Genomic DNA, 27,952 nt, shown 5'->3' with positions numbered 1-27,952 from the left:
CATCAACAATACGACACGTATCATTTTTGACATGGACTATTTCACGAGAATATGTTTTTGTAAACCATGATTTCCCATTTTAACACAATGCCATACTGTCTTTCATCATCATAAGTCATTTCCAGGCAGAAATCTATTGAGTAAATTAAGGACATAAAAAACAAACAAAAAACGGGGGCAGTGTGTTGGTATAGATCATTTAATGCCGGAATATTCTTGATAGCCTTTTCCCATTACCTTTTGTGACAATTTGATTGATTGGTGTTGATGGATGATGAATTATAGGCATCCTAAATGATGATAGTAATGAAGAATATTTTGGTTCTCTATGCTCCACGCTGAAAAATTTGATCAGAAACAGCTAATAAGCGTTTCTTATGAGCAAACAATGATCAAGCCCTTGCTTTCTGGAACTGCCTGTACCTACGTACAACCTTATTCACTGAGGGAAACCCTGGAACTTTCTTTCTCCAGCTATTTTCATTTTTAATCCACCTACTTCCAAAGAAGAATCGTCTTTTTTTCTTTTCAGCTGTCCGGGTCTTAACCAATCAGAGGATCATAGCTTTAAAGGGAGCACGAGGACTGAGCCAGAACGTGCTGGAAGCTGGGCTGTTCTGAAAGCTGATTGGCTCACGCACTTGGCAGCTTTGTACCAAATCTGGGAGGCCAGCTTGATCTGCTTGTATTCATACAGTGGCGGAGAGAGTGAGAGGAAACCATCCCTGGAGCAAAGCATCATCAAGGTAGGCTGGGAATGTGATCATTTGGATTTATAGATCAGCTATTCAGCCCTCTGTTTCTCTCACCATAACACAACAAACATGTACTTCTCACTTGGATGCATAAAGTGATTCATTTGGCTTCTGTATGTCTGTGATCGTGTCACAAAAAGAATTGTGAATTTAAGAAGTGTGTAACTATATGTATAAATAAGTACAAATGACTTAACTTTGAGAAGTTGTCAAGTCGGCTCATCCATACAACTTGGCACATAGATGCATGAGCAGCTGGATACTGCAGCATCAGGGCAGCGCTGTTCTTCAGACACAGGCGGTGGGGGGAGGAGGGGGCCTGTTTGTCAGATGATCAGCAGTTTTAAAGGCGTTCTGCAGTAGAGTGACAAGACAAACACAGTGCGCAAAATACACACTGTACAAATAAACTCGCATGAGGCTGCAGAATACATTGTGGTCAAACTGATACTGCAGTCGTAACTTTTAAAAGGATCCTTTTAATTCTCAAACAAGACCTATACTTTATTAATTCCGAATGATTTGGACCAGATGGTTCCTGATAAGGGATCCGTAACTAGACACTAACCCGTCCTTCTCTCATTACTTTTTGAATAAAGCTTGAACTTCAGTTGGAGGTCTTCAAAGTTAGACCTGAGGAAAACTAGCCAGAGTTTTAGGCCTTCTACTTCTTATTTTGTCCTCTCCCTGGACAGATTTATTAATTATTTGAAGGACACACTGCTAGTTTTTTAAAGCTAATAGCTCTTTGGGAATCACCTTGTTGGTGCAGAAATACTATTTTATGCCTGTCAGACTGTTTTATCTTTGACCTTTTTAATACATGAAACTAAAGGGAACATATTGTGACAGGCTGCTTGTAACAAAGTGCCGAAAGATACAATTTAAAACTGGTTCTTTGCTATGTTGCCTGGTAAGTGTAGACACAACTCTGGTTCATCCCTTCATAGGTCAGAGTTAGGTGGTTAAGAAAAAACAAAAAAAAAACACATTTGTCTTAAACTGGTCAGATACAAGGACTAGACTGGAAATGAGTGAAAAAGCAGCCAATGTCCAAAGAAAAACTTAAAAAGACCTTCAGAAAGCCTGGAAAACTATTGCTCAAGACCACTTTAAAATATAAGAAAGTCTGGCTGCTTGGAAGCAAAAATATGAAGAAATGAGGGCTGGATCAAGACTTCTGCATAATAATGTTGCGATTAAAAAAAATTACATTGTCATAATAATGATAATGTTCACATGTGAACCTGAAGCTTCTTCTTGAAGTTATTATCATTTGCAGACTTTTCCTGCATTGCCCCCTGCTGGAATCTAATCAACCGTGAGCTGTTTTGCTTCCTCAGAACAATCATGTCCAAAGGGCCGGCCGTTGGAATTGACCTTGGAACCACCTACTCCTGTGTTGGAGTGTTCCAGCATGGCAAGGTGGAAATCATTGCCAACGACCAGGGCAACAGGACCACACCCAGCTATGTGGCCTTCACAGACAGCGAGAGGCTGATTGGAGATGCAGCCAAGAATCAGGTTGCCATGAACCCCACCAACACAGTCTTTGGTAAGGTCATAGGAGCCTAATGTACTTCTGCAATGTCGAAATAATCTGTGCTGTCACTAATAATATTGAATGAATAAAAGAATTTTTACTATGGATTAAAAATGTAAGAAGAAAATCCAAACAAAACATGAAAAACTGTGTTTATTTCGTTGCTACAGATGCTAAACGCTTGATTGGCCGACGATTTGAGGACCCAGTGGTTCAATCAGACATGAAACACTGGCCTTTTAATATAATCAGTGATAGTGGACGCCCCAAAGTGGAGGTTGAGTACAAAGGTGAAACTAAAACCTTTTACCCTGAGGAGGTCTCCTCCATGGTCCTGACAAAGATGAAAGAGATTGCAGAGGCCTACCTCGGAAAGGTAAATGTACAACACGTATACATATGATTCAGCTTTTACATGATATTTCCATCGTATCCTTTATAACCTTTTCCGATTTTTGTCAGTCTGTGTCAAATGCTGTAATCACAGTACCTGCATACTTCAACGACTCTCAGCGTCAAGCAACTAAAGATGCTGGAACTATCTCTGGTTTAAATGTTCTGAGAATTATAAATGAGCCCACTGCTGCAGCTATTGCCTACGGGTTGGACAAGAAGGTGGGATTTAGATAAGAAGAAGATTTACTCTGATTTTTGTCTGCATGCACTTTTACAACAGTGCAAACAATTTTTTTTCTTTGATAGGTTGGGTCAGAGAGAAATGTTCTCATCTTCGATCTCGGTGGTGGCACCTTCGATGTGTCCATCTTGACCATTGAAGATGGAATCTTTGAGGTCAAGTCCACCGCTGGAGACACCCATCTTGGTGGGGAGGACTTCGACAACCGCATGGTCAACCACTTCATCGCAGAGTTCAAGCGCAAGTACAAGAAGGACATCAGCGACAACAAGAGGGCCGTTCGTCGTCTGCGCACTGCTTGTGAGAGGGCGAAGCGCACCCTGTCTTCCAGCACACAGGCCAGCATCGAAATCGACTCTCTGTACGAGGGAGTCGATTTCTACACCTCCATCACCAGGGCTCGCTTTGAGGAGCTCAACGCCGACCTCTTCCGTGGCACCCTGGACCCTGTTGAGAAATCCCTCCGCGACGCCAAGATGGACAAAGGCCAGATCCATGACATTGTGTTGGTCGGTGGCTCCACCCGTATCCCCAAGATCCAGAAACTTCTCCAAGATTTCTTCAATGGGAAGGAGCTCAACAAGAGCATCAACCCAGATGAAGCTGTGGCCTATGGAGCTGGTAAGGGTTCACAACTTGCTGAATAAACACAACTTTGTAAGCAATTAATTGCTCATAATGAGCTGAGCATTTGCAGGTGATGGGAATTGATGAGCTCAATGTTTCTTTAATTGTTTTGGACCTAATTTACTTATTGTCTCTACAGCTGTCCAGGCTGCCATCCTTTCTGGAGACAAGTCCGAGAACGTGCAGGACCTGCTGCTTCTGGACGTCACCCCCCTGTCCCTGGGTATTGAGACCGCTGGAGGTGTCATGACGGTTCTGATCAAACGTAACACCACCATTCCTACCAAGCAGACCCAGACCTTCACCACCTACTCTGACAACCAGCCTGGTGTGCTCATCCAGGTGAGGAAAACGCAGTTAAACAGGCCTTTTTTAATGTTTCGCAGTGATGACGTTTACTCCTGCCATTCGTAGTTTCCACCAGAGGTTGTAAAACCAAAGATGGCCCCGACCTTCCTTGGATGTCTGAGCGAAATAAAGCAGGCGGAGCATAAGACTTGTTGCTTTAATGCATCTACTGAGCCTGTGCTGTGTACTTCCAACAGGTTTATGAGGGTGAACGTGCCATGACAAAGGACAACAACCTGCTGGGCAAGTTTGAGCTGACGGGCATCCCTCCTGCTCCCCGCGGTGTTCCCCAGATTGAGGTGACATTTGATATTGACGCCAATGGAATACTTAATGTCTCTGCTGTTGATAAGAGCACCGGCAAAGAGAACAAGATCACCATCACCAATGACAAGGGTATAAACAAATTAATGAAAATGTTGCTTAATTAAAATGAGCTAATTCACGGATGCATGATTGAATGTCAACCTTTTCTGTTTTATGTCAGGTCGTCTCAGCAAGGAGGACATTGAGCGCATGGTCCAGGAAGCTGAGAAGTACAGGGCTGAAGATGATGTCCAGCGTGACAAAGTGAGCTCTAAGAACGGTTTGGAGTCGTACGCTTTTAACATGAAGTCGACTGTGGAGGATGAGAAACTTGCTGGCAAGATCAGTGACGAGGACAAGCAGAAGATCCTGGACAAGTGCAACGAAGTCATCGGCTGGCTGGACAAGAACCAGGTGAGAATAGTTTCTGATTTGTTAACTTTAGCTCTGAAATATGAAAAACATGAGTATCATGAGTATAATTTATAACGCCCACTTTTCAATTACTCCACAATGACGTGGTGACAGAAATCCAGTCACAGAAATGCTTTGTCATCTGGGGCGGTCTGTGGAGTAGTGGGTTGTGCAGGGTTGTGTATAGAGAATTAAAAGGCTTCAGTCCATCAGACAGCCCTTTGCTGCATGTCATTCCACCTCTTTCTGCTTCCTGTCTCTCTTCAACTGTCCTGTCCATTAAAGGCATAGAAAGCCCAAAGTAAAAAAAATGCTTTGTCATCTATACACAAGCATACAGTAGTCTGCAAAAGTCTTGAGCTCCCCCTTAAGCTTAAAAGTCAATATTTGATATGAGCAGCTTTATTCTTCAACACAGACTGAACCCTCTCAGACCAGCTTTCTGTCATTTCTTTAAGTAGTCTTCAGGAATAGTTCTCCAGGCTTCTTGAAGGACATCCCAAAGCTCTTCTTTGGATGTTGGCTGCCTTTTGTTCCGGTCTCTGTCAAGATGATCCCACACTGCTTCAATAATGTTGAGGTCCAGGCTCTGGACGGATTCATCCCTCCATAAGACCTGTTGCCACTGATTTTCAGTCCACTTCTAGTGTCTTTTGGCATACCTCAGCCTTTTGTTGGCTTGGGCCAACAGTAGATGGATCAACTGAAGATTTCTGTCAATCTCTCGGGTCCTGTGTCAGGTCTCAGATAGTTATTTAGGCCTGCCACTTCTAATTCATCCACTTGTCCAGTTTCCTCAAATGTTTTAAGGACACGCTGCACACCATGCTGAGATATGCCAAGTTTTCAGCTGATAGCTCTTTGGGAATCACCTTGTTGGAGTACAAATACTATTTTAGTATTTTTCATAGATGGAACTAAAGAAATGGGAACCAATAATGTGTCTTTGTAACAGGCTGCTAGTAATAAAGTGCCTAAAGATTTAATTTAAAATCATCTCTTTGCTAAGTTGTCCATTACGTGTAGACACAGCACTGGTTCATCCCTTGAATTAGGTGCCTTTTTATGCTTGAATGATTAATCGGTCAGAGTTAAGTGGCTTCACAAATAAACAGACACATTTCTCTGAAAATGATCAGGTACAAGAACTGGACTGAAAATGAGTGAGAAAGCAGCCAATGTCCAAAAAAAACTTTGAAATCCTGGAGAAAGCCTGGAGAACTATTGCTCAAGACCACTTCCAGATTCCAAGAAAGTCTGGCTGCTTGGAGGCCAAATATAAAGAAATGAAAGATGGTTAAAAACTTTTTCGCTGTACCGTATTTATTTTAGTGGCATCAAAGGGAAATGAAAACTGGTTGCTGCATATGTCAAGATTAACTCATTGCCTTGTGGTTACTTGCAGGGAACTCCTAGAGAGAAGTAAGATTAATGTCAGTTAGTATTGCTTTTGATGCAGTGGATACTTCATGATACAGATATGACAGTGAATCCCACTTTGAAGTGGCTCCAGAATTTAGAGGGTTGAAACATCTCAAACAATAGTCAGTGTCTTTCATACCAACAGAGAACAGTGATTTCACCTGCATCCTTTTGTGTTGGAGAGCCCCAATATCCTACTCTATGCTTCAGCGACCACAACAGGAAATGATTGTTTAAATGTCTGTTCAGTTTAAACATTATTACTGCCAAAATGTGATTGTATGAACTGATTTCTGTATTTTAGACTGCAGAGAAGGAAGAGTATGAACATCAGCAACAGGAGCTCGAGAAGGTTTGTAACCCCATCATCACAAAACTGTACCAAAATGTCGGAGGCATGCCCAGTGGGATGCCAGGTGGTATGCCAGGTGGTTTTGCTGGAACGGGTGGCGCTCCAGCCAGCGGAGGATCCTCTGGACCGACCATAGAGGAAGTTGATTAATGCTTGTGTCAGTGGCTCTCTCATGTCCCCGAATGATAAACAAGCATGGAACATTCCCAGAGACCTGTGTGAACATACTTAAGCAAACGCTCTGCAATGTGTGTCATGTTTGAACCCTAAACAATAAATCAGGATGGCAACAAAAAATATTGCAGGTGTTCTTTGTCTGTTTTCTTATTGCTCCTGTCATGAACGTCATGAAGTTGTTCAACTGTTCAACCTGCATCTCTGATCTAAAATGTAACAATGATACATGTTAAAAATGTTTTTATTTTTATTCATTTTATTTCCTTCTAGAATTCTTACGTTGTTGGTACTTCAAACTTTTTTTTTTTATGAGAATAACCAACCATTTGTCTGTTGTTAGAAATGGAATGAGTGGATTTTCTTAAAGAAACACAACATTTAAAAGCATCTGGATACAAAAACAGCTCAGGTTTGCTGATACAAAGCTTCTGGAAGTGATTGTGTGAACTGAACTTTCTCGTTTCTCTTCTGTTGATGGCAACTCATTTACCATAATTCAGGGCAGAAGAATGAACCTCAAGAGGGAAGTAAATAACCTTTCAGGAAAATAAATCTGTAAGTTAATGGCAGTGAGACCGATAACTGGGTTTAAACTGAACTCGTAATGTGGAAGTTTTGTCTGCTGGTGGGATATTAGGCCCAAATTAACATACAATGTCAAGTCTGACCAAGTTATTTGAGGTTAAATGGCTTTAATGGATGCTGCCTGTAAAACCGTGTAAACACCAGAAAGGCCGCAGCCCGTCTGTCAAGACTCAGTACCCGGATGACGACAACAAAAACACAGACGGTTCCTATAGCCTTTAATGGAAACAACACGACATAATAAACAATACAACTAAATTTCACGTTTCGTAACAGCTAAATCAACCCCTGCCGTTCAGAACTGGTCCATATTAAGAGCGGATTTTTGTGATGAAAGCCACATTTCCAGCCTTCAGACAGCGCCTCCATTTTCCCGAGCCTGAGAGCGACTGAGCAGTCTATGAAAAGTCCCGATGACAAGCCAATCCCGGCTCATATTTTGTCGTAGAAACAGATAAACCAAACCACAGTCAATCCTAAAGATTTTTATCAAAAAAAGCACACCGATATGAAAAAGTTGCTGGCTGCGGGGACAGCCTTTGGCCCCCCGCCTGACTCCGGGCCTGCCTCGGTCTTTTCTACTTGCTCTTGGCCGGTTTCTCCGTCTTCTTTGGAAGAAGGACAGCTTGGATGTTGGGAAGCACTCCTCCCTGAGCGATGGTCACACCTCCCAGCAGCTTGTTCAGCTCCTCGTCGTTGCGCACCGCCAGCTGGAGGTGCCGGGGGATGATCCTGGTCTTTTTGTTGTCTCTGGCCGCGTTGCCTGCCAGCTCCAGGATCTCAGCGGTCAGATACTCGAGCACAGCTGCCAGATACACAGGGGCTCCAGCGCCGACGCGCTCCGCGTAGTTGCCTTTGCGCAGCAGCCTGTGGACTCGACCCACCGGGAACTGAAGTCCGGCCCGGGAAGACCGAGATTTCGCCTTTGCCCTGGCTTTGCCTCCAGTTTTCCCTCTGCCAGACATGTTTGTTTGCAGTTGTGATTATTTTAGAACACAAAACAGGAGCGGCTTGACGTGCTTGCGGCTTTATGTTATGTATCCGTGACTGTGAGGATGGAAAACGTAAAGGTTCTTCCTATTGGAGGCGTGAAACTGAGACACACGCACCAATAGCAGAGCGCGTCCTGCAGTAACGAGCGTCCTCTGGTGAGCGACGCTCCAATCCCAAAGAAGAAAGTGCGCACAGATATTTGCACAACTGTATTATAAATACAGGACTGACGGCGAGGCTGTGTCTGGAGCTGCGTGGTTATCCTGCGGATCTGCTGACGCCTACACCAAAGGGAAAATGCCTGATCCTGCTAAATCGGCCACTGCGCCTAAGAAAGGCTCCAAAAAGGCGGTGACCAAAACCCAGAAGAAAGGAGAAAGGAAACGTCGCAAGAACAGGAAAGAAAGTTACGCTATTTATGTTTACAAAGTGCTGAAGCAGGTGCACCCGGACACGGGGATATCCTCCAAGGCCATGGGAATCATGAACTCGTTTGTCAACGACATCTTCGAGCGCATCGCCGGGGAAGCGTCACGACTGGCGCACTACAACAAGAGGTCCACCATCACCTCCAGGGAAATCCAGACCGCCGTGCGCCTGTTGTTGCCCGGCGAGCTGGCGAAACACGCCGTGTCCGAGGGCACCAAGGCCGTGACCAAGTACACTAGCTCCAAATAGCGGCTGTGAGCTTGGCACGGAGGGAGCAAAAGTCACCAAATCATCAAGATCCACCCACTCCATTCTGTCGCGTGTTGCCAATGTCAAAACTGCGTCTGTAATCGTTGCACCTCAGCTGGACTTGAAAGATATGAATGCTCATTTCACCCCGATTTTACAATGGGTGTAACTTGCTTTCCATTTTTGTTTCAACATATGTTTTTAACAAAGAGTTTAATACATTTAGGATCGATGTAAGTTGATATTCTGCCTGAGGTATGGTGCTTGAAGGCCTATTTATACACCTCCAGTTTTCAGACATGATCCAGTTTTATTCATAAAGCGCCAAATTAATTGAACAAGTATGTCCAGGTCACATGAAGACAAATTTAAGAAAGATTAAGTTGAAAGCCAACAGATTGCAGCGAAACTTCTCTTTTATCCAGTCCCCTGTCCTGAGAATGTGCCAAGTGACGGTTGGAGAGGAAAACATTCTTTTCATGGGAAGAAACCTCCAACAGAACCAGAACCAGGAAGTGTGGCCATCTGCCTGACCAGCTGAGGGTTGAGAGGACAGGAAGGAGGGGACAATATGCACCATAACGCCATGCCAGGGATGCCCGCTGAGAACGAGAAACATGTTAAAGACAAAGTTAGAGAGGGTGTCTGCTTCCTGAACCCAAACTGGCAGCTTAAGGTCCCGATAACTGAAGGCTCCACCTGCCTCCCGCTCTACTTTTTGAAACCACACTGTGAGATAAAAGCTTTGATATGCAACAACTGTGATTAGTTCTGACTCCATCACTGATCTGGTGACGCCGATTGTGTCCCTTCACTTATAAAAGGGGAAACTGTGTTTGTTTCTGTTATGATTGGGCTCAAGAAATATTAATTGTGCATACAGCAGAACGCAGCATATCACCTGCTAAGTGAAGCCCAGATTTCCAGCGTACAGCATGGAAAACTGAGCCACCACATAATGATGCACCTTTGGTACTTTTGAGTCTATTTCAGACCAGATGTTTTCATTGTTCCGATGGGACTCTGAGCAGTTTCAGGGGAGGCTCAGTGAGTGAACGTGAGAAAAGAATCCACGACTTCCTCTCTACTACTCTATTAAAAGAATATCTTGAACGTTTGTGATGTGGTTGAGAAACGCATATGTTTCTTGAGGAAACTGATAAATACTTACCACTGATCTGTATGGTGTCGTCTGGATTTGTCACTCACTGATATGTGGTTAACTCGTTAACTGGTTAAAACATACAATCACGATCACATATGCAAAGTAAGCAAAACTCATTTGAAAACTGGAATGAGTGTGGTCTCTTTCTTAGAATCAAGTTTATTGTCATACTAAAACGAGATCAAAAGGGCTTCTTATAGAATTTCAGATCCCCAAAAATAGGAGCATGTGTGGATTAAAAACAAAATATAAAATACGAACACAATACAATACAAACTTTTTCAAGGGAGGCTTGTTGCCTTAGACTCTAAAACGTCCCGTTTTAAACCCTAATGATCAAATAATTAAGAGTCGTTTGGAAAGAGCTTTGAAACATATTTAGTCTTGTATCCTGGAACACTGGCAACTTCTTTACATTGTCATCATTTCAGTTTTATAACAAAAAGGTGGTAGTTTCTTTACTATAAAGCGGATGATGTACAGCAGGTAGATTACATGAGGATATCAGATTTGGATATCAGTTAATGGCTGATATTGAACAATTGAGGATCTTCGTTATTCTGTTCAAATATCTTTGTATACAGCCTGATTAATTCGGAGATAAATTGAATGATCGGGTCGGTGTGCCTTTGATGGAAACCAAACTCAAAGGGAGAGTTTGGTTATCTCATCATTTCAGCCAAGGTGGGATGCTGTGAGCCAGCTTCATGTTTTTCGGGAGCAGAGTATAACACGCTTTCCCATCCGGTTGTACAGATTAACGGGATTTAACTGCTTGGAATTGGACGAAGTTCGAACACAAACGTAGACTTGCCAGCAAAATGGTTCTAAACAGCAAAAACACATATCCTAAGGTGAATGACTGAATGGGACGGGATTATTTCCTGACACAAAAACGTGAATGCTTTGTGTCTTTGTACACATGTTCCACTCAAGCTTTTACATCAAGGATTAAGAAGAAGCTGATCTAAGAGGTAACCTGTGGCAAAAAGCATATGACTGCCAAAAGGGGGAAAGGGACAGCCAAAAGAACGTCCTAATGCTAAGCTTAGTGTAAGCTCATCTCCACTCCATTGTGTGGACAGAGCTGATCAGGTCTTGGGATTCCTGGAGGGCGATCTGAGGAGGGTTTGTGGCTCAGGTGACGATTGCAGGAGGTTTTGTTCAACAGGGTGTGTCTTTATCTCCAAGTCTGATCTGATGTGTAGGAGACCTAGTTTGCTAACAAAGATTGGTTGCCCTCGGCAAACGGGGGGCACTTAAATGGAGCAGAGGGCATAACAAAGCTTTCTTGGGTGTTTTCTTGTAAACATGACTGAAACAATTGAGCGGGTATTAACATTTTGGTTATGTAATGACTTCAAGAGGGGGAACGATAGACGGACATTTATGGTTTTTATTCAGTGTGGATTTTGTACTTAAGGAGATTCTTGGCAATTCTCGCAGTCAAGTTTTATCTTGATGGTCATTTTCTGAAAATAAAAATCTACAAAACCCAAACTTTTCCAATCATTTACAAAGGAAGAAGGCAAAGAACAGCAACTAAGACCCTGTCAAACGTACCGTCATCTTCTCCTGAAACATTATCAACCTGGAGACGGGATTTTTAGTCGCACTGGAACACCAGCTGAGGTTACTGCTGAAACGACAGGTTGAATTTATAGCTACTTAACAAAACGTTACGCCATACCGAAGAAACACCTTATACATTTACCTATTGTTCATAGTCTGTCAGATGATCAGCCAGCTTGTGTTGCTTCCTTACTGTTCCCTCTCTTCTCAGTGGGCTTCCTCTGAACTCTTTATCTGGAAAGGAGGCCAATATAAATGGCTGAACGTCATGAAGTAAGAGCAGACACAGTAAAAGATAGAATAAGCACGAGAGGAGGAGCAGCAGTCTGTGCTCTGTATAAGGTAAGAAGTAACTTTTGGAAGCTTTGAAAAGAAATTTGGTATCATCTTATTTTATCTTATCTTATCTTATCTTATCTTATCTTATCTAATGAGTCTTACAATCATTGTGTTCCAGCAGTTTAAGCCACAAATTAAACAAACAAAAAGTAAATTTAACTTCACTGGAGACACATCTGTTAGCGACACAAACTACAAGATACGCTCCAGCCTTCGCTTGTTAAGATTTAGAGGAGCTATATTTGGAATCAGACGCCCCAAGCGTTTCTGACAGTAATTTCATCTCATGGGTAAGATTAATTTGAGTTTAACTGCGCTGCACTGGCAGACAGATCATTAACTATTGTAGTTCTGAATAATTATGGGCACTTTTCACATCAGTCTGCTTCGAAAAACAAATAGTGTGGCCTTCGCTGCCTGATATCTTTCTTAACAGCCAGTGGTTCTTGTTATTTTCACATTAAGACTGAAAGAAAACAGACACAATAAGCTGATAAAATGCATCGCATTCTAATATGTTAAACCAATTGTTCCATATTGATGAAAAAACAAGATTCTTTGAGTTGTTAACAGCTACTCCAAAGAAATAATTAGGACCATGCTCTGGTTTATTTCAACACCTGCTTTAGGACTGAATCATTCAGTGTTTCACATAGAAAATAGTTTGTCAGGCTCATGATTAATATAACTAAACTCTTATCAATTAATTCCAGATAAACTGCTGACAACTCATGGGATCTAAGTGCTTATACGTTGATGAAATTGTATCACCAATCCAATCGTGTCAGATGGGCGATGATATCAGTGATATGAGACCTTTTACAGAGGGAGCACTTCTATCTGAAGTCCTTGTGAAATCACATTTGATGATGAAGAGTTTTTAAATGATACATCTTACAATTAAGGCTCTCTGTGCGTTCATATCTGCCCTGAAGGGGACAAAAGGGAATTAGCAGGTAATCTTCATTTCATTTCAGTTTGTTGTCTTCTGTAAAACGCTTCAGAAATCCAGATGACGTCTCCTGCACTCGGGGGCGTACGCTAATTTCGCATCTAACAAGTTTCAAGTTCAAATTTAAGCAGAGCTGATGTGAAAGGGTTGGTAGCACCTAAAGTAAATACAGGAGTTGACTAATCAGAGCATAGTGGGCTCTATTTTAACTGGAATTACTGGACTATTTAGAAGCAAGGGAGACTTTTCAGTGTTGTTAATACTCATGCAGTAGGATTGTGGATGAAGGGCTTTTTTTAGCTCTTCATGAGTGTCTCTCATTGCATTTTCTGGTTGTTAGCTAGATCTAGTAATGAGGAAATCAAGTGCTTTTCTAATTTTTTATTTTTTTTTACCAGCAGTTGGAGAACAATGTGGCTGGCCCTTCTTACATGTCAACTTGCCACACTCCTTACTGTCCAAGCTCAAAATGCCTGCTTCGGACATCCCACGTTCAGGAGACCAGGTCAGTGCAACCTAACCTAGGGCACCTAATAACTATTTGTTCTGTGGCGATATAACGGTTTAATGGCTTTAACAGAAAACACAGTCATTCTCCGTGTGTGTGTGGTAATCTGAGCTGCCCTGTTCTATGTTTGGTCAGCTAGGCTGGTCGTGCATGCATGTGAGTGTACTTAAATCTAAATAAACATCCAAAAAAAAACATCTAATACTGCCATTTACCCAATAAAAAAATTAGACAATTGCCGATATTCAGCTTGTTGACCGCAATCAACAGCCTGTCTGCATATAAGACGTCACCATCAACTGATGGTAGTGGCTGATGTTTATCTACATTGACTTTGACCAGAAAATGACAGCATAAAATGATAATATCTTTTACATTTAATTTTGTTGGGCACAAAAAGAATAATAATAATAATGATAAAAATTGATGGGACATGTAAGCGTAGGAAATTGAGTTGGTAATAGCTTAACAGGCTAAGAATACTTTCAAAACAGTTACTTATTATTACATTTTTTCATGAATTTGTTTGATTACATTGGGACTCATTAAAGAATAGGGAGATGAAGGGTCGAAATACATGTTTGGTTATTCTTTTATGAATAAAAGACAAAAAGGGTTGATATTGGCTACTTGCTAAATCATTATTCTTTACAGTGGCATCGGTATTTGCCCAGAATTTCACAATATAACCATCCCCCAATTATAAAACTCCGGGCTACAAGAGCGAGCACAGCAGATTATTTCTTTAGAAAAACACATTTACTAACTGTAAGCGCTACACATGGAGGCTCTGAAACTCACGGCAACAACTCAAGGACAAAATCAAGAACCAAAACTGATCGATTTTACCGCTCACACTCAATCCCTTGTGGACTAACATCCGCAGTTTAGTCAATAATATTGAACGAGTGAAATGTTCTGAGAAATTTGTGATTATCACACCTTGCCGGACACAGTGTCATGTCACCATCTATGTTGTTGTAGCTTCCAGGTTTGTCATCTGGGAGGTGGTAGAAGCTCGTAGCCCTCAGAGAACTAAGGTTAAACGCACTACTGGAAAAGAGAAAGAATTTAAGGATTTATGGGTAATTTAGCAGGTATATCCGTGTTGAAAAAGCTTTGTAGACGTGCTAGTTTTGGCTTTTAGACTAATCTACCACCACAACACTGGCTTCATAAAGTGATAAAAAAAAAGTTATTATTACTACATTAGTGAAATAATGATTCCATTACTTTGGCTTTTTCATCGCTGACTTCACATCTTCAGTGTTGATCTGTTGGAGCTTGTTTTCCTGCTCTTTCTGGTCGCCTTGTTACTCTTCCTCAGCTTCACCATCAGCTCCTTGTTCCCCTTTCTGTGGAAAGCCAAAAGGGTCATAATTCGCATATTTCGCCCACCGCACTAAATGTCATCCGGGGTCTATTTTTTGTGCAACCTGGTGTCTATTAAACGCTGTTACAAGTGCCACCAGGCATTTGATAAGCACCTCCAGAAAATGGACAAATGCCACTTTAGAAAAATGTTTAGAAATGTGTAATGCTGCCAGACACCGCCTCAGGTTTTTCACCCAATGAGGAACTAGTAAGGTGGTTGTGAACCAGCTGTGAGAGGAGAGAGGATCCCGCACTGTAAGTGTTACGAAGGTGGTGCACCTTTAATCCTGTGATTAAAACATGTTGGTTAAGCTGGTGAAAAAAAAAATAAAAATTGACATTGACCCAAATGACCCCACTGACCCACAGAATGGGCGGGTGGATAAATGACAAACATGTGACCTCAACGACTCTCAAAGTGTGAATACATGTTAGAAGCCTGAAACTCACCCAACAGTCAGTAAGAACTGACAATGTAACTGACGACGTTAGTCTTACATTTTAAAAATGATCTTAATCATATGTATAAATTAACATCAACACTGGATACATTGAGTTTTCAATATTTTCCACCTGTGTGCTATACCGCTTAGTTTTCTTAACTGAAAAACTAAAAATCCATTAATTCTTCAGTCCTGAGTTGAGTCTTGGTCACAGTCCCAGAGTCTGATTCTGGTCTCCTGTACTTTCGGCTCAGCCAACTCAGACATCGAGGTATTTTGTGGATCTCAGACGGTGGACCTCCAGATCCTCCTGTGTCCCGTCTATTTCAGCGGATACAACGAGTCTCTGCTGGCCCTCAACTCGGAGCACTCCAAAGAGCAGTGTAAAGGCACCGCTGACTGGACGGCAGACCCGCCTGTTGTCAAATTCAACATCTCCATCACAGACGAGGCGATCGCCGTTTGCTCCAGCACTCTGACCGTACGTTGTCCAAGCCTGAGAACACTCAGCGAGGTGCGACTGCCAACAACTTCTCACTAAACTCGTTTGTTTTTTTTTTTATTTAAAAAAAAAAAAAGGTTACTCAGGCGATAGGAACTGGAATTTTCGCAGATTTCTCCAGTGTCCAACACATCAACATCTCAGGCATGATCTGCTCTGAGGATCCAGCCTCAGGAACCATCACCTACCACCAAGAGGTGATGTACAGGTTCTCCTGCCGCTACCCTCTGCAGTACCTGGTCAACAACACTCAGATAAGCGTGTAAGTGGCCCTGTGTGATAACCAGTGTTTGAACTGTCAGATTTGTAGTTTTACAGTAAAAGATGACTTAGGTTTGGATGGATTGAACAATGAAATAGGATATTTTTAGTTTATGTACACTCTTTTGTTCTTGTTCTTTTCTTTCTTTTCTTCTGTCCTTCTTCCTTTCTTGTTTTTTTCTCTCTTGTTTTCTTTTTGTCTCGCCTTTTCTTTCTTTCTTTCTTTCAACAAAGAAATGCTCAAAGAAGCTGAACTGATCACACGTGTACTTGGGCACCAGTTCTTATAAATACTGTTTTGAATTAGAACACCAAATCCCCTGAATAAATCAATCAAAATCGATAGACGAATAAATGAACATTTGATTTGACAGTTTTCAGTGATAATAAACTGTAAATTAGAGAAGCTTTCATGTTGTAACAAAAGAGGAGATCTGAATCTGATGCTGATAAAAAATATGTCTTCTGATATTTGATAGGAAAAAAAGAATTAAAACATTATTACCTAAAAATGAAAGCTGGCTGTCTTGTTAATTTATTCATTTTTAGTTGCCGCATAACAGTATATTTGTAATATAACCGAGGTAATATGATTGAGCTCAAGTTTTTCTGTTTGATCATTTGAGAAATGAGCAAAGCAGAACTTTAAAAACTCAAAAATGGATTTGAATCAATGGTCCCTCTGCATGAAATGGAAGAATGAAGGATTAAGGTGACATTATTTACACTGATTCCAAGAAATGGTTCGACTTCTCACATATTTGCTTTTGCTTCATGAGCAGCCAGTGGCTTTAGAGGTGTGTGTTACTTCTGTGTCTAATTTCAGAAAAACATAAATCTCACCTGGGGCTGTTGTTCCCTCGTGTATCAAATGAATGATGACCTGGTTGTGTCCAACTTGGGTTTCCCCCCCTTCCCAATTAGCTGACAGAATCTTTCTTCCCAACAGGGCTGGGTCCAACCTGGCAGTCAGAGACAATAACGGGAGTTTCGTCAGCGCACTGAGCATGAGACTCTACTCGGTAAGAAGAGGCAGGCGTCGACATAAAATAGTTTTACATTTACCGTCAAACCAAAGGAAAAAAGTGTTAGAGGGAGAAGAGGGGACACACTGACTTTGTTTAGTAACAGTAAAGAGCACATTGGATCCTAAATAACAACTCCCACCTTTACAATTTCCCCCGAATGCTCTCAAGATCGTTTCATCAAAGTCGTCACTCAAGCACGAATGTGGAATGATGACGACTGTCTCAGGATTCAAAGAAAAAGTTCTAAAGTACAACATAACACATCTGTCTTAAGCTACAACATGTTACAAATGACTTTGTTGGTAAAACTTATGTGACTTGGGATGAACTTAGCAAAGAAGCTATATTAAATTTGATCTTTAGGAACTTTGTTACTAGCAGCCTGTCACAAAGTCACATCATTTGTTCCCATTTCTTTAGTGGCAACTATGAAAAACACACAAAAAAACCCCACAGTTTGACAGTTCCTACTCAAAAGCACCTCAGACAAGAATTCAAATGTTAAAAAAAATCTAATGTAAATTAATACACATACCTTGTCAATGATGGGCACAAACACAACAGTGTTATTCAGTATTATCAGCATAAATTGAATGTGAACGGTAACAGAGAAGCATTGAGGCTTGACAGAGAAACAGCACATGGATTCTTGCTTTTCTTGACTTTAAACTGGCAACATATAAGAGAGTGTCCTCAAGACGAGACACGAGAGGCTGAAAAAGCCAAGAAGTGTGTACCGTCATGCCTGCAGGTTCCACAACTCTGAGTTACAAAATGTAATACTAACTGTACGTCCAAGGTAGCCTAAATCATGAAACTACTCAAGGATCCAAAACAGGAATTTAAACAGCTGTGATCTCAGACTTCTCTGTTTCTGTAAGACAATATTTGGCCTCCTTTTTAAAAACTTTAACATAAAAAGATATTCTGACATGTCAAAGCAGAAAATGAACTGTAAATGTCAAAATGGCTGATTTCAGTTCAGTTCAGGGTCCAGTGAAAATGTACAGAAAGTTTATTTTTTTTCATGTTGTCCTTTTAACTCGAGGTACAAAAGTCCCACGAAGAATGGGGTAAATTTGCTTTGCTTGTTTTTTCTATTTCCACCTCACCATTTCATTGGAAAATTGCTGGAACGCTGGAAAATCAAAATGTGGCTCTCACAACTTATTGGATAGTGTGGATTATGTATAATCAGAATTCTTATTTCTGGGCTGAGTTTGTTTTGGGCATATTTTCATGTTACAGCATGAAGTTGGTCTGGATATTTTTTTCCAGAGTATCCAGAGTATATTTTGAGTAAACAGAAATATAGAAAACCCTGAACTCAGCCTTAGTGATTGGTTGTTGTGCACACTGGTGAATTGGACATTGCATCTTCACTATAGCCAAGACATCATGTTATACTATATGTACACAATGTTATTGTACTGTATATCTTGACGTAAGAGTAATAACTGTATCATGTGATTTGATTAAGATTATGAAGCGTTTTATGGGTGCAAACATGACTCAAACACCACTTTTGTTCATATCTGAAAACTTGGTTTCCAATATTGAGATATTACACATCGATTGCATATAGATATCACAGATATTACACATAGAACATGATTTGATATTATATTGTTTTATATTGAGGTTTATATCATGTTAGAATTACTTTTTTATTGTAGCTTGTTTACTGATCAATTTCACACTTATTTACGTCTAAATGTATTTGTTCTATATTTTTTCCATATATTCTAACTGGAAAACTGAACCAAAACCTTTACAAAAGTTGCTCTATTCGGTATTTAAAGTCAATACTTTCATCTAAAGTTGGTAAGAAGTCAGAAAAAATCAAGTTTCTTGATATGTCAAGCTATCACCTCAGTTTCCTGTCCCCATTATTAACCTTTTGTTTAATTTTAAACTGGCTGTTGGTGTATTGTGTATAATTGTTTTTCTCTAACTAAAACTCTGTCAAATTAAACAACTTTTATTGGTTCAAATAACTAATTTTACTTCTCTCATGGGCCTTAAGGACAATAGCTACTCCACCACACTGCAGATCCCTCCAGATGGCCTGGAGCTAAAGACCAGGATCTTTGTAAAAGTAAAAGCATCCAACCTCACCAGCAGGTACTTCGCATTTTACACAAGTCTTGGTTGTTTAAGAGGTTGACCTTGTCTGCTTAAAGATAAATAAAAAAAATTAAAAAACATGCTGATATTTAGATCATCTTTCCTTTGCCATGGACCATATTTTCCTACAGATATAATCACAGGAGAAAAGAGAAATAGCTTTTGTGGTCTTGGCTATAATAAAACCCTATGCTTGCAGGTTCAATGTGTTCCTTGACCGATGTTGGGCTACAACTTCTCTCTTTGCCTTCAGTACCTCCTCTTTTGATCTTTTTGTTGGGTAAGTTGCTGTTAATCATCTACAGCCTACCATGTGTGAGCACCTTTTGTCAGTTTGCTGCTCTGGAGCATTCAGGTGTGTGTTAGCACAACGCCAAGGAGGAAAGACATCAGCAATGATCTGAGAGAAGCAAATGTTGCTGCCCATCAATCTGGGAAGGGTTATGAGGCCATTTCCAAACTATTTGGAGTCCATAATTCTACAGAGAGAAAGATTATTCACAAGTGGAAAACATTCAGGACAGCTGTCAATCTTCCCAGGAGTGGACGTCCCAGCAAGTTCACCCCAAGGTCAAAAACCCAAGAGCTACATCTCAGACTCTACAGGCCTCAGTTAGCATGTTAAATGTTAAAGTTCATGACAGCACAGTTAGAAAAGGACTGAACAAGTATGGCTTGTTTGGAAGGGTTGCAGGAGAAAGCCTCTTCTCTCTAAAAAGAACATGGCAGCACAGCTTAGGTTTGTAAAGTTACATCTGAACAAACTACAAGACTTCTGGAACAATGTCCTTTGGACAGACCAGACCAAAGTGGAGATGTTTGGTCATAATGCACAGCAGCACGTTTGGAGAAAACCAAACACAGCATATCAGCACAAACACCTCATACCAGCTGTCAAGCACGGTGGTGGAGGGCTGATGATGTGGGCTTGTTCTGCAGCCACAGGACCTGGACACCTTGCAGTCATTGAGTCCACCATGAACTCCTCTGTATACCAAAGTATTCAAGAGTCAAATCTGACAATGGACAATGATCCCAAACATGTCTGAAAAAGAAAAGAATCAAGGTGTTGCAATGGTCCAGTCAAAGTCCAGACCTACACCTGACTGAAATGCTGTGGTGGGACCTGAAGAGAGCTGTGCATAAACCAATGCTGCAAACCTCAATGAGCTGAAGCAACGTTGGAAAGAAGAGTGAGCCAAAATCCCTCCACAACCATGTGAGACGATAATGTCATATAGAAAACCATCACTTCAGGTTATCGCAGCTAAAGGAGGTTCTACCAGCTGTCCATGGGGTTCATTTAGTTTTTCACACACTGCCACTGTTTTGTTTGTATTATATATGAAACAGTGTGTACTTTCTTTTTTTCCCCCTCACTGTGCGTCTTCATGTGTCCTCTTAAAGGTGTGACCGGGATGGTCAGACAGTAATCGGAACCAATGGGGAGCAGCAGGAGGCCAGCTTCTCCTTTGAGGCTTTTCGCTTTGTCCAAAGCACAGATGCAGTTATTTCCACCTATTATGTCCACTGTGCCACCAGGCTCTGTGTGAACACCATCTGCCCCACGCTCGCTCAGGTCAGATTCTCCCTCCAGTTGTAAAAAAAAAAAAAATCACATATTTCAACCCTTTTATCAGCCATGTACACTGCATTTAAAAAAAACTTCAGCTCAGAATTGTTTCGATAGGAACGTAAGGACAAATTATTGGAGAACAGGTGTTATCTAACATGTTCTGTCTTAATCAAAATCACTCCCACCCAAATCACCTGCAGAACTGTAGCTCTAACACCAACTCAAGAAGGCGACGCGGCGTCAACGACGACGAGGAAACAACAGTGACCGATACGGCCACCGTCAGCTCAGGCCCCATCACCATACACCTGGACGGTGGTGAGGATGTGAACCGTCTTTCCTTCACATCTGTCTGAATGAGCTGGACTGAGCTTTCTTTTGATCGTGAACTGATATCTCTTGTTTTCTCACAGGGTACCTGGTGGCATCTGGAGGTGTGTATACACTACCAACAAGACTTAAAAACACAGGGTGGCTGTGCCATTTGGTTCCCCTGATCATAAAAATGTGTCAGGATTACAGAGAATCGTGGATGATGAAGCAAAATCACCTTTGGAACAGGGGCTGCTTTTTTCACAACAGAATTTAGGCCGGAGCAGCGGTGGGAGTGAACATTTTATACCCAATCCCGACACACTCACCTGTCACCAATTAATCTGCTGATTGTAGAAAATTTCCGGAACAGTATTTGTAGATTCTCTTAACTTTTCTGTCTTTCTTTGCCTTTAAACCACATTTTTCTGAATCTGTTGCCGCATCAGCGGCAGATTTTCATATCATGTCATGCATATTTTTGACATATAATGAAGTTGGTCAATGAAAATACTTTTGTGTCCAGTCAGGCAATCTTCCAAACTTTTCAGAAAATGAGGCTTGTAGCGTGTCTGGTGGGGATAAATCGCACATACGAGGGTTATTGAAGTGGAGTGAAGTGGTGGAAGTAGAGGCCTATAGAAACATGATTATTGTCCATGTTGTCTAACTCATAGTGTTTCTTTTTTTCTAAGGTGAGAAGCAGACTGACACGAACAACACCGTGGTGGCTGTTTCAGTCGTCGCAGGCATCGTTGGAACTATCTGCCTAACTCTGGTGGCGTTCATTGTTTATCAGATGCACCAATCTAAAATCGCTTTCAACAAGACAAGTCTGTTCACTCAGGATTGATAAAGGGTCAAATTAGTCACATCCATTCACATTACCATCAGACCATGCGTCTTGCATCTGATTTTCACGTTAACATGATGACCCACTGAAACAGCATGCATGTGCCCTAAATGCCTTTTCTGCATGAGTTATTTTTATCAACAACAGAAAACACATTTTTGTGAGAATTCAGGAGATTAGATAAAAGTAAACAAACAATTCTGTAATAGAAGCTATTGCAGCACATTCGTGGATGACATTTAGCTCAAGAATTATGGAATAAGATGCAGAAGAACAAGTAAGGAACATGGCTAGCTCAACACGGCTAGCTTAAAGGCTAGCACTCCAAAAAAAAACAAGAAGAAAGAACAAATATGAGTCACATCAGTGTAAAAGAAACAGATTTGAGTCACTTAAGCCTGGTGAACGTACTGTACTGAACCCAGCCGAGGTTACATGCGTGGGATGTTTGTTGGAAAGCATGATAAACCAAGCCAAGTCTGCATACCTCCATCAAGAATAAGAAAAATTCTGGATGCATTCCGAGATCAAAAGTTAGTCACTAACAAAAGCTGGACCATGGTCCACATCTGGCAAATTTTATGGAACATTTTTAGATTTTCTACCTAAATAAGACTTAAGCCTGAAACGTGACACTGAGACAATCAGACTGTAAAGCATTCATCCACAACCCAATATAACCTTTATGCGCTGTTTTGTGTCTGTTTTATAGGGTTATTGATATAATGTTGGGGAAATAAATTGTCGACAGGGATTTTTTTGTGAGTGTGTGTGTTTGTTCAAGCAGGGTAATGGCTACTGTAGCTCACATCTGGGGGAGGTTTTACACTTTTATATCCATTAAAGCTTCTGAAGTTTTTGTATTTCTTTCCAATAAAGATCATTGACAACATTTTTTTGTGTCATCATGTGTTCCATACATTACAGCTATGCTGATTTTGTTTATTTGATTAGAAATATTAACTTGCATCTGTCGTACATAATGTAAAGCATATTCAAGCACAACAAATACAGTTATATAGCAGCAGCTATATATCTGCTTATGTACTGATGCATTTTTCAGGAAAACCTGAAAAGGACTGATCATTTCCCAAATGTATTGGACTGCAGAGACATACATGATAGCCCATCTGGCCAAAAACTAGCACAGAATCCAGTGTCACACAGAATCTTTGTCCTTGCACAAACCTATTGATACTGTGCGGATGCACACAAGGTCACATTTGAGCTTCTGGGTAAGGTGGGCAAACGCTTCTCATTCTCATAGGCATGTAATCTGTCTAGATCACAATGTAGAGGTGTAAATAATGCTGATCCTCCTTCAGTCTCTTCTTAAAATGAGAGTCCATATCGTTCTTCTGCTCCTCGTTTTCTTTGTCGGGTAAGTTGCTTTTCTGAATGGATATCAAACCCGGTGGACCTGTATAGAAATTTGAGGATGACAAAATTTACTTTACAGTTGAGGCTTCATACACAGAGTGTGTGTGCGTGACTGGCCTGCCTGCCGTCCACATCTGTCTCCTGTTGAAAACGTACGGAGCATCATGATGAGGAGAATCGGACAACAACAACCACGGACTGTTGAGCAGCTGAAATTTTGGATTCAGCCAGAAAGGACACAGATTCCTCTGAAAATACCCAACGGTTTGCATCCTCAGTTCCCCAAAAAAGTGTCATCAAAAGGAAGCAGATGGAACACAAAATGTTAAGTGTGCTGCTGGTATTTGATTTTACTTCTGCTTTAAGTCTTTGTTGCAGTTTGGATATATTCTTTTAATCATTTCAGTTGTTATTACGTAGATCTGACACCAGCAAATGTATTAAATCCCCATTACACTCAATTCCTCATACAATGGAGGATGGATGATTTTGCATAATACCAGGGTTAAGTATTTTTGAGACCACAGAGAGAACTACAGTGACAAATTAAAAACCAAAAACTGACCCTCACAGGTACTGAGGTCATTTTAACTGTTGATCACCATGACGATCAACTGTTGAAACCAGGGTTTGATTGGATGGGCTTCTCTCAACTCTCGGCCCTGGATTACCTCAAAGATCAAGTCAATGCATGGACAAAATGACAAATAAAAAAAATCTTTTATTAACAGTTTAGAAATAAGCATTTGCATCTCCTATTACTGACTTGCTTTTCACCACCACCCCACAGAAGCACAAAGTAGACCCCAAACCAAAACCCTCCCTGTTCCAGTGAAATACACACAAGTAAGAATCTTTTAAACACAGTAAAGAGCGGCAACACTACTGCTAACTCACCATCTCTTCTGGCAGCTTGTGGAAACATGGACTTTATACTGCACACACGTTCAAGCTCTTCTCGAAGAGTGATGGACACATGTGTGGAGTCAGTTCTACAAAAAAAAAAAAAAAAAAACCGAACCAACTCCGTTTGGCAGCTTGTTTTCTAACTTGTTCCCAGTGTGCACAGGCAGGAACAACCGAGCGGACCACCAGCGATATGCGCTGCTGGACAACAGACTCCAGCTTGCTCGGTTCTGTTCAGCTGGTAATCGGACGATAAAGAACTGAGTGCTGGTGTTGGATAAGAACTCTAGAGGGCGTGCAATCCAGGAATGTTTGCCTGTAAACAGGTTCTGTAACGTAAAGCAGAATAAAAATGTAAAAAAAAAGGACCGTACTTGAGAGGAAGCCCCGCTATGGTGCGCGGTACACGGTACACACAATGATACCAGCATTTCATGCCATGCACCTGCATGATTTAGAGAACTGAAAGGAAATTCTGTCTGCGTTGACACTTCCGTTTTATCCAGTCTGTGATTAAAACTTCCCCCTGTTGTGTCATGCTGCCCCAGATTTATGTTTAAGGTTTACGATTCACCGTTTAGTTGATGAAGAGGAATATATACCATTATATGGCGATTTATGCAGCCAAACAGCCTCTGAGTTGTTGAAAGGAAGTCCACCCTGACTGTGACCAACAACAGTAAGTTGTGTTTGTTTTTTTTAACTGAGTGAGGCTCAGACAGTATCAACCCAACACCACCACACTGTGGTTAACTCATTCAGACCTAAGGCTTTGTCTAATAAAAAGGAAAAACGTGTCCACTAAAACCCTTTTATTTCTCAGCCTCTGAAGAAACAGGAAATAAAAAAATAAAAAAAACATTTGAGAGTTTAAACCTTCGGATTTTATTGTAAATTACAGAGTTCAACCGCGACTTTGTCAATATTAAAAAAATAATAACCATCTTGAAACTGTTGACGCAGGTCACATCAGGCATGAAAGCTAAAAGCACACACGTTGCATCAGGTCTGAATGGGTTAAGGATACAGAGTGGGACGGAGCAGGAAGGGACCGACCAGAGTGGATCAGTTGTCTAAACGGGCCGAATGCAGCGAACATCTCTGCCTGCATCATCACGGATGACATCCCGTGTCGGGCATAAAGGAGCAGCAGCTTTGTTTTTGTTGTAGTCAACATGCAACTTGGCACAGATGCAGTCCGGGGCTTTATTTTTGTGAAACTGCTTCTTTTTGATGTCCATTGTTTTTACAGAGTCCGTTAAAAGACAAAAGAAAAAACTGCATGGGGACACAGAGGGGGGGGGAGGGAGGGGGGAGCATTCTTCAATCTCTATCCAATCAGCTTCCAGAAAATTCAGCAATGGGAAAAGAAAAAAAAAAAAAAAAAAAAAAGAAAAAAAAAAAAAAAAGAAGGAAACTGAACATTTTAAACTGTCAATAAATAGTGATTTTTTTTCCCCCACAGTTCCAGTTGTTATAATTCATCCCCTATGTGGTTGTCATCTTGGGCCTTGTCTGTTGATTCTGGAAACAAAAACACAAGAACAGATACATTTTTTCCTGGGTATATAGAAGACAACATCAAGGCTGTTCATTAATATAGAAAACATGAGCTGCGCAGTGGCCACATTCCCTTCTCCGTACATGCTGACGTCCTGATTCATCCCTCATTTCTTTAAGATTTTTTACTTCCAAGCAGCCAGACTTTGTTGTTATCTTTTAAAGTCGCCTTGAGCAATAGTTCTCCAGGCTTTCTGAAGGTCTTTCAAAGTTTTTCTTTGGACATCGGCTGCTTTTTCATTCATTTTTAGTCCAGTCCTTGTACCCGAACCTTTTTTAGAGGAATGTGTTTTTTCATTATTAACTCACTTATCTCTGACCAGACATGTTCACAAGTCATTTTTTCCAAGTCAAGTCTCAAGTCTTTGAGGACCAATAACAAGTCAAGTCTTAAGTCTTTTGACCCAAGTCAAAGTCAAGTCTCAAATGACTGAAATTAACGTTCTATCATTAGAGACATTTGGTCTCGATAAGACTGCATTGATGTATGTTATGGGCTGAAATCATGTACTGTATTATTAGTATATGTAATATCATTATACACTGCAGGATCAAAATTGATCAGAGCATCGTCACTTAAGAGGGCTATTTCAATCCAATGTGAAGAAATGCCATGAAAGCTTGTTTGAAGTATATCAATAAACTGGCTGTGTAGCCTGAACTTCTCATGCATAACATTTTTCCAGCTCAATTTCAGTGCATTTTTCCTTTATTTATTTATTTTTTTTATTTTTTTTTGAGTGTCAACCTGGAATTTTATCAGGTGTCCCCTGAAATTGTAAAAGTATTTTAAAACAGCAATTCGATTAACGTTAAGCTACATGTAGACTTGGTTTAGCAATTAATTTGGTAACTGTTAACCTAGGTTACTTAACCAAAGTCATTCCCAAATTTCACAGGTTGCTGCTGATAAAGCAGCAACACCGTGTAGTGAACAATGAAGCTATAATCTGCGTATAGTTTACTTTATAGTTTTTTTATTAGTTTGCTAGCTTTCGATAAGTTTCCCTTTCACATTACAGAGAGACTGACCTGTCCTTGTGCGTTTTCAGGAAGTTTGGCATCATTTATCCTGTTACCACACACCATGCAAGTGTTTACCGTCTGCGTGAACGCTTTATAACCAAATGTGACAGCATATGGCACAGTTCCAGATGAGCTTAACGTTGCCATGGTTACAGTAGTTCGATATCAGTGGCTGCACGCGTGCGTGAGGCGACGTAGCGCTCAGCCTGCCATCAGCCTTCATACATCAGAATTAATGAAACAAAGATGAGAAACAATAATTTCATGAAATTAAGACTGTTTGCAAGTCCCAAACCTCCAGTCCAAGTCAAGTCTCAAGTCTTTTGAGGGCAAGTCTGAAGTCAAGTCTCGAGTCTTTGTTTGTGAAACTTAAGTGCTACTCCCCATCTCTGACTCTGACCTGCGAATCATTCAAGCAGAAAAAAGGCTCCTAACTCAAGGGATGAACCAGGGTTGTGTCGACACATAACAGACAACTTAGCAAAGAACCAGTTTTAAATGGCCTCTTTAGGCACTTTGTTACCAGCATCCTGACAAAGACACACAACTTGTTCCCATTTCTTTAGTTGCATCTATGAAAACCTCATGACAGAATCCTTCCAGAGATTCAGATCTGTTTAAGTGAAAGGTCTCTCCATCTAAAAGTGTCAGTTAGGAGCTAAAGCGACGATCTTGATCGTTACAAGAGAGTTTGACGTCATCAAATTAAAATGTAAAACAACAATGCAAGTCTTTAATAGAAGCTGGTCATCCAGGGAAAACATTTATAAAAGAAAAGAAAAAAAAAAAGGGCTGCAGGTACAGACGTGCTGAAGAACAACAAGAAGGTGGTATGATCCACTGACCTGGAGTTATTGTTTCTTCTGTGGCCTCTGATTGGCTATCTGAGTCTGCTTTTGGAGCGCTCTTCTCAGTTGGTGGAGACTCACCTGGTGGGACATCTTCTGGGCTTCCTGCTTTTGGAGAGAAAAAAAAAAAAAAGGAACTTTTTTTTAAACTTCATTCATGGAAAGAAGTTGAGAAATGTGCCTAAAATGCAAGAAAAACTTCAATGTTTTATTTTTCTTGACGGGCTTGAATCTTTATATAAGCAGACAAGTCTAACGTAATGATGTTCAGCATCTTCACTGAAACAAACGTAGATTTTGACATCAGCAACATGCTCAAAAATGTTGGGAAGGAGTTGGACAAAAGTTTAAAGCATATATAAATTACAGTGTTCTGGAAGATT

General features: G+C 40.9%; 5 protein-coding genes across 6 annotated transcripts in view; 3 read left to right on the top strand and 2 right to left on the bottom strand.

The window, feature by feature from the left end:
- Positions 1 to 708: 708 nt before the first annotated feature.
- Positions 709 to 6,554, top strand: LOC140279288 (heat shock cognate 71 kDa protein-like). The gene is made up of 9 exons (XM_072374410.1): positions 709 to 746; positions 2,099 to 2,310; positions 2,469 to 2,674; positions 2,761 to 2,913; positions 3,001 to 3,556; positions 3,702 to 3,904; positions 4,108 to 4,306; positions 4,398 to 4,639; positions 6,357 to 6,554. Exons 2-9 carry the CDS (start codon positions 2,106 to 2,108, stop codon positions 6,552 to 6,554), a joined length of 1,962 nt encoding a protein of 653 aa, XP_072230511.1. The 5' UTR covers positions 709 to 746; positions 2,099 to 2,105.
- An 813-nt stretch (positions 6,555 to 7,367) lies between these two features.
- Positions 7,368 to 8,239, bottom strand: h2ax1 (H2A.X variant histone family member 1). Its single transcript, XM_072375010.1, has one exon. The coding sequence runs from the start codon at positions 8,129 to 8,131 to the stop codon at positions 7,745 to 7,747; it is 387 nt and encodes a 128-aa protein (XP_072231111.1). The 5' UTR covers positions 8,132 to 8,239; the 3' UTR covers positions 7,368 to 7,744.
- An 85-nt stretch (positions 8,240 to 8,324) lies between these two features.
- On the top strand, positions 8,325 to 10,014 carry hist2h2l (histone 2, H2, like). The gene has a single exon (XM_072375011.1). The coding sequence runs from the start codon at positions 8,457 to 8,459 to the stop codon at positions 8,835 to 8,837; it is 381 nt and encodes a 126-aa protein (XP_072231112.1). The 5' UTR covers positions 8,325 to 8,456; the 3' UTR covers positions 8,838 to 10,014.
- A 3,262-nt stretch (positions 10,015 to 13,276) lies between these two features.
- On the top strand, positions 13,277 to 25,212 carry LOC140279287 (zona pellucida-like domain-containing protein 1). The gene is made up of 11 exons (XM_072374409.1): positions 13,277 to 13,370; positions 15,445 to 15,671; positions 15,770 to 15,954; positions 16,903 to 16,975; positions 19,008 to 19,105; positions 19,308 to 19,388; positions 20,516 to 20,687; positions 20,885 to 21,034; positions 21,700 to 21,829; positions 24,299 to 24,376; positions 25,037 to 25,212. The coding sequence occupies exons 1-11, from the start codon at positions 13,277 to 13,279 to the stop codon at positions 25,210 to 25,212; spliced, it is 1,464 nt and encodes a 487-aa protein (XP_072230510.1).
- Positions 23,931 to 27,952, bottom strand: part of hyou1 (hypoxia up-regulated 1) — a 17,619-nt gene continuing 13,597 nt past the window's right edge. Inside the window, exons 23-24 of one of the 2 annotated variants that reach the window (XM_072375709.1) lie at positions 27,567 to 27,677; positions 23,931 to 25,659 (exon numbers count right to left, since the gene is read on the bottom strand). In XM_072375709.1, coding sequence (XP_072231810.1) covers positions 25,610 to 25,659; positions 27,567 to 27,677 — 161 coding nt within the window. In that variant the 3' untranslated portion in view covers positions 23,931 to 25,609. The remainder of the gene's footprint in view (positions 25,660 to 27,566; positions 27,678 to 27,952) is intronic. The other variant, XM_072375710.1, reaches the window with a different exon arrangement.

Source organism: Leuresthes tenuis, unplaced genomic scaffold (genome assembly GCF_036924035.1).
Source record: "Leuresthes tenuis unplaced genomic scaffold, fLeuTen1.0.hap1 SCAF_21, whole genome shotgun sequence".
NCBI classification, from domain to species: Eukaryota; Metazoa; Chordata; class Actinopteri; order Atheriniformes; family Atherinopsidae; genus Leuresthes; species Leuresthes tenuis.
Note: the sequence above shows the minus strand (reverse complement) of the source record. Positions and strands in the feature narration are given on the sequence as shown.

Excerpts from the sequence above, each read along its gene's own strand:
- LOC140279288 (XM_072374410.1), top strand. The coding sequence starts at position 2,106 with ATGTCCAAAGGGCCGGCCGTTGGAATTGACCTTGGAACCACCTACTCC. Across the intron at positions 3,557-3,701 it reads AGCTGTGGCCTATGGAGCTG|CTGTCCAGGCTGCCATCCTT; the intron begins GTAAGGGTTCAC and ends TTGTCTCTACAG. Across the intron at positions 3,905-4,107 it reads AGCCTGGTGTGCTCATCCAG|GTTTATGAGGGTGAACGTGC; the intron begins GTGAGGAAAACG and ends TACTTCCAACAG.
- h2ax1 (XM_072375010.1), bottom strand. The coding sequence starts at position 8,131 with ATGTCTGGCAGAGGGAAAACTGGAGGCAAAGCCAGGGCAAAGGCGAAA.
- hist2h2l (XM_072375011.1), top strand. The coding sequence starts at position 8,457 with ATGCCTGATCCTGCTAAATCGGCCACTGCGCCTAAGAAAGGCTCCAAA.
- LOC140279287 (XM_072374409.1), top strand. The coding sequence starts at position 13,277 with ATGTGGCTGGCCCTTCTTACATGTCAACTTGCCACACTCCTTACTGTC. Across the intron at positions 19,106-19,307 it reads GCATCCAACCTCACCAGCAG|GTTCAATGTGTTCCTTGACC; the intron begins GTACTTCGCATT and ends CTATGCTTGCAG. Across the intron at positions 20,688-20,884 it reads TCTGCCCCACGCTCGCTCAG|AACTGTAGCTCTAACACCAA; the intron begins GTCAGATTCTCC and ends AATCACCTGCAG.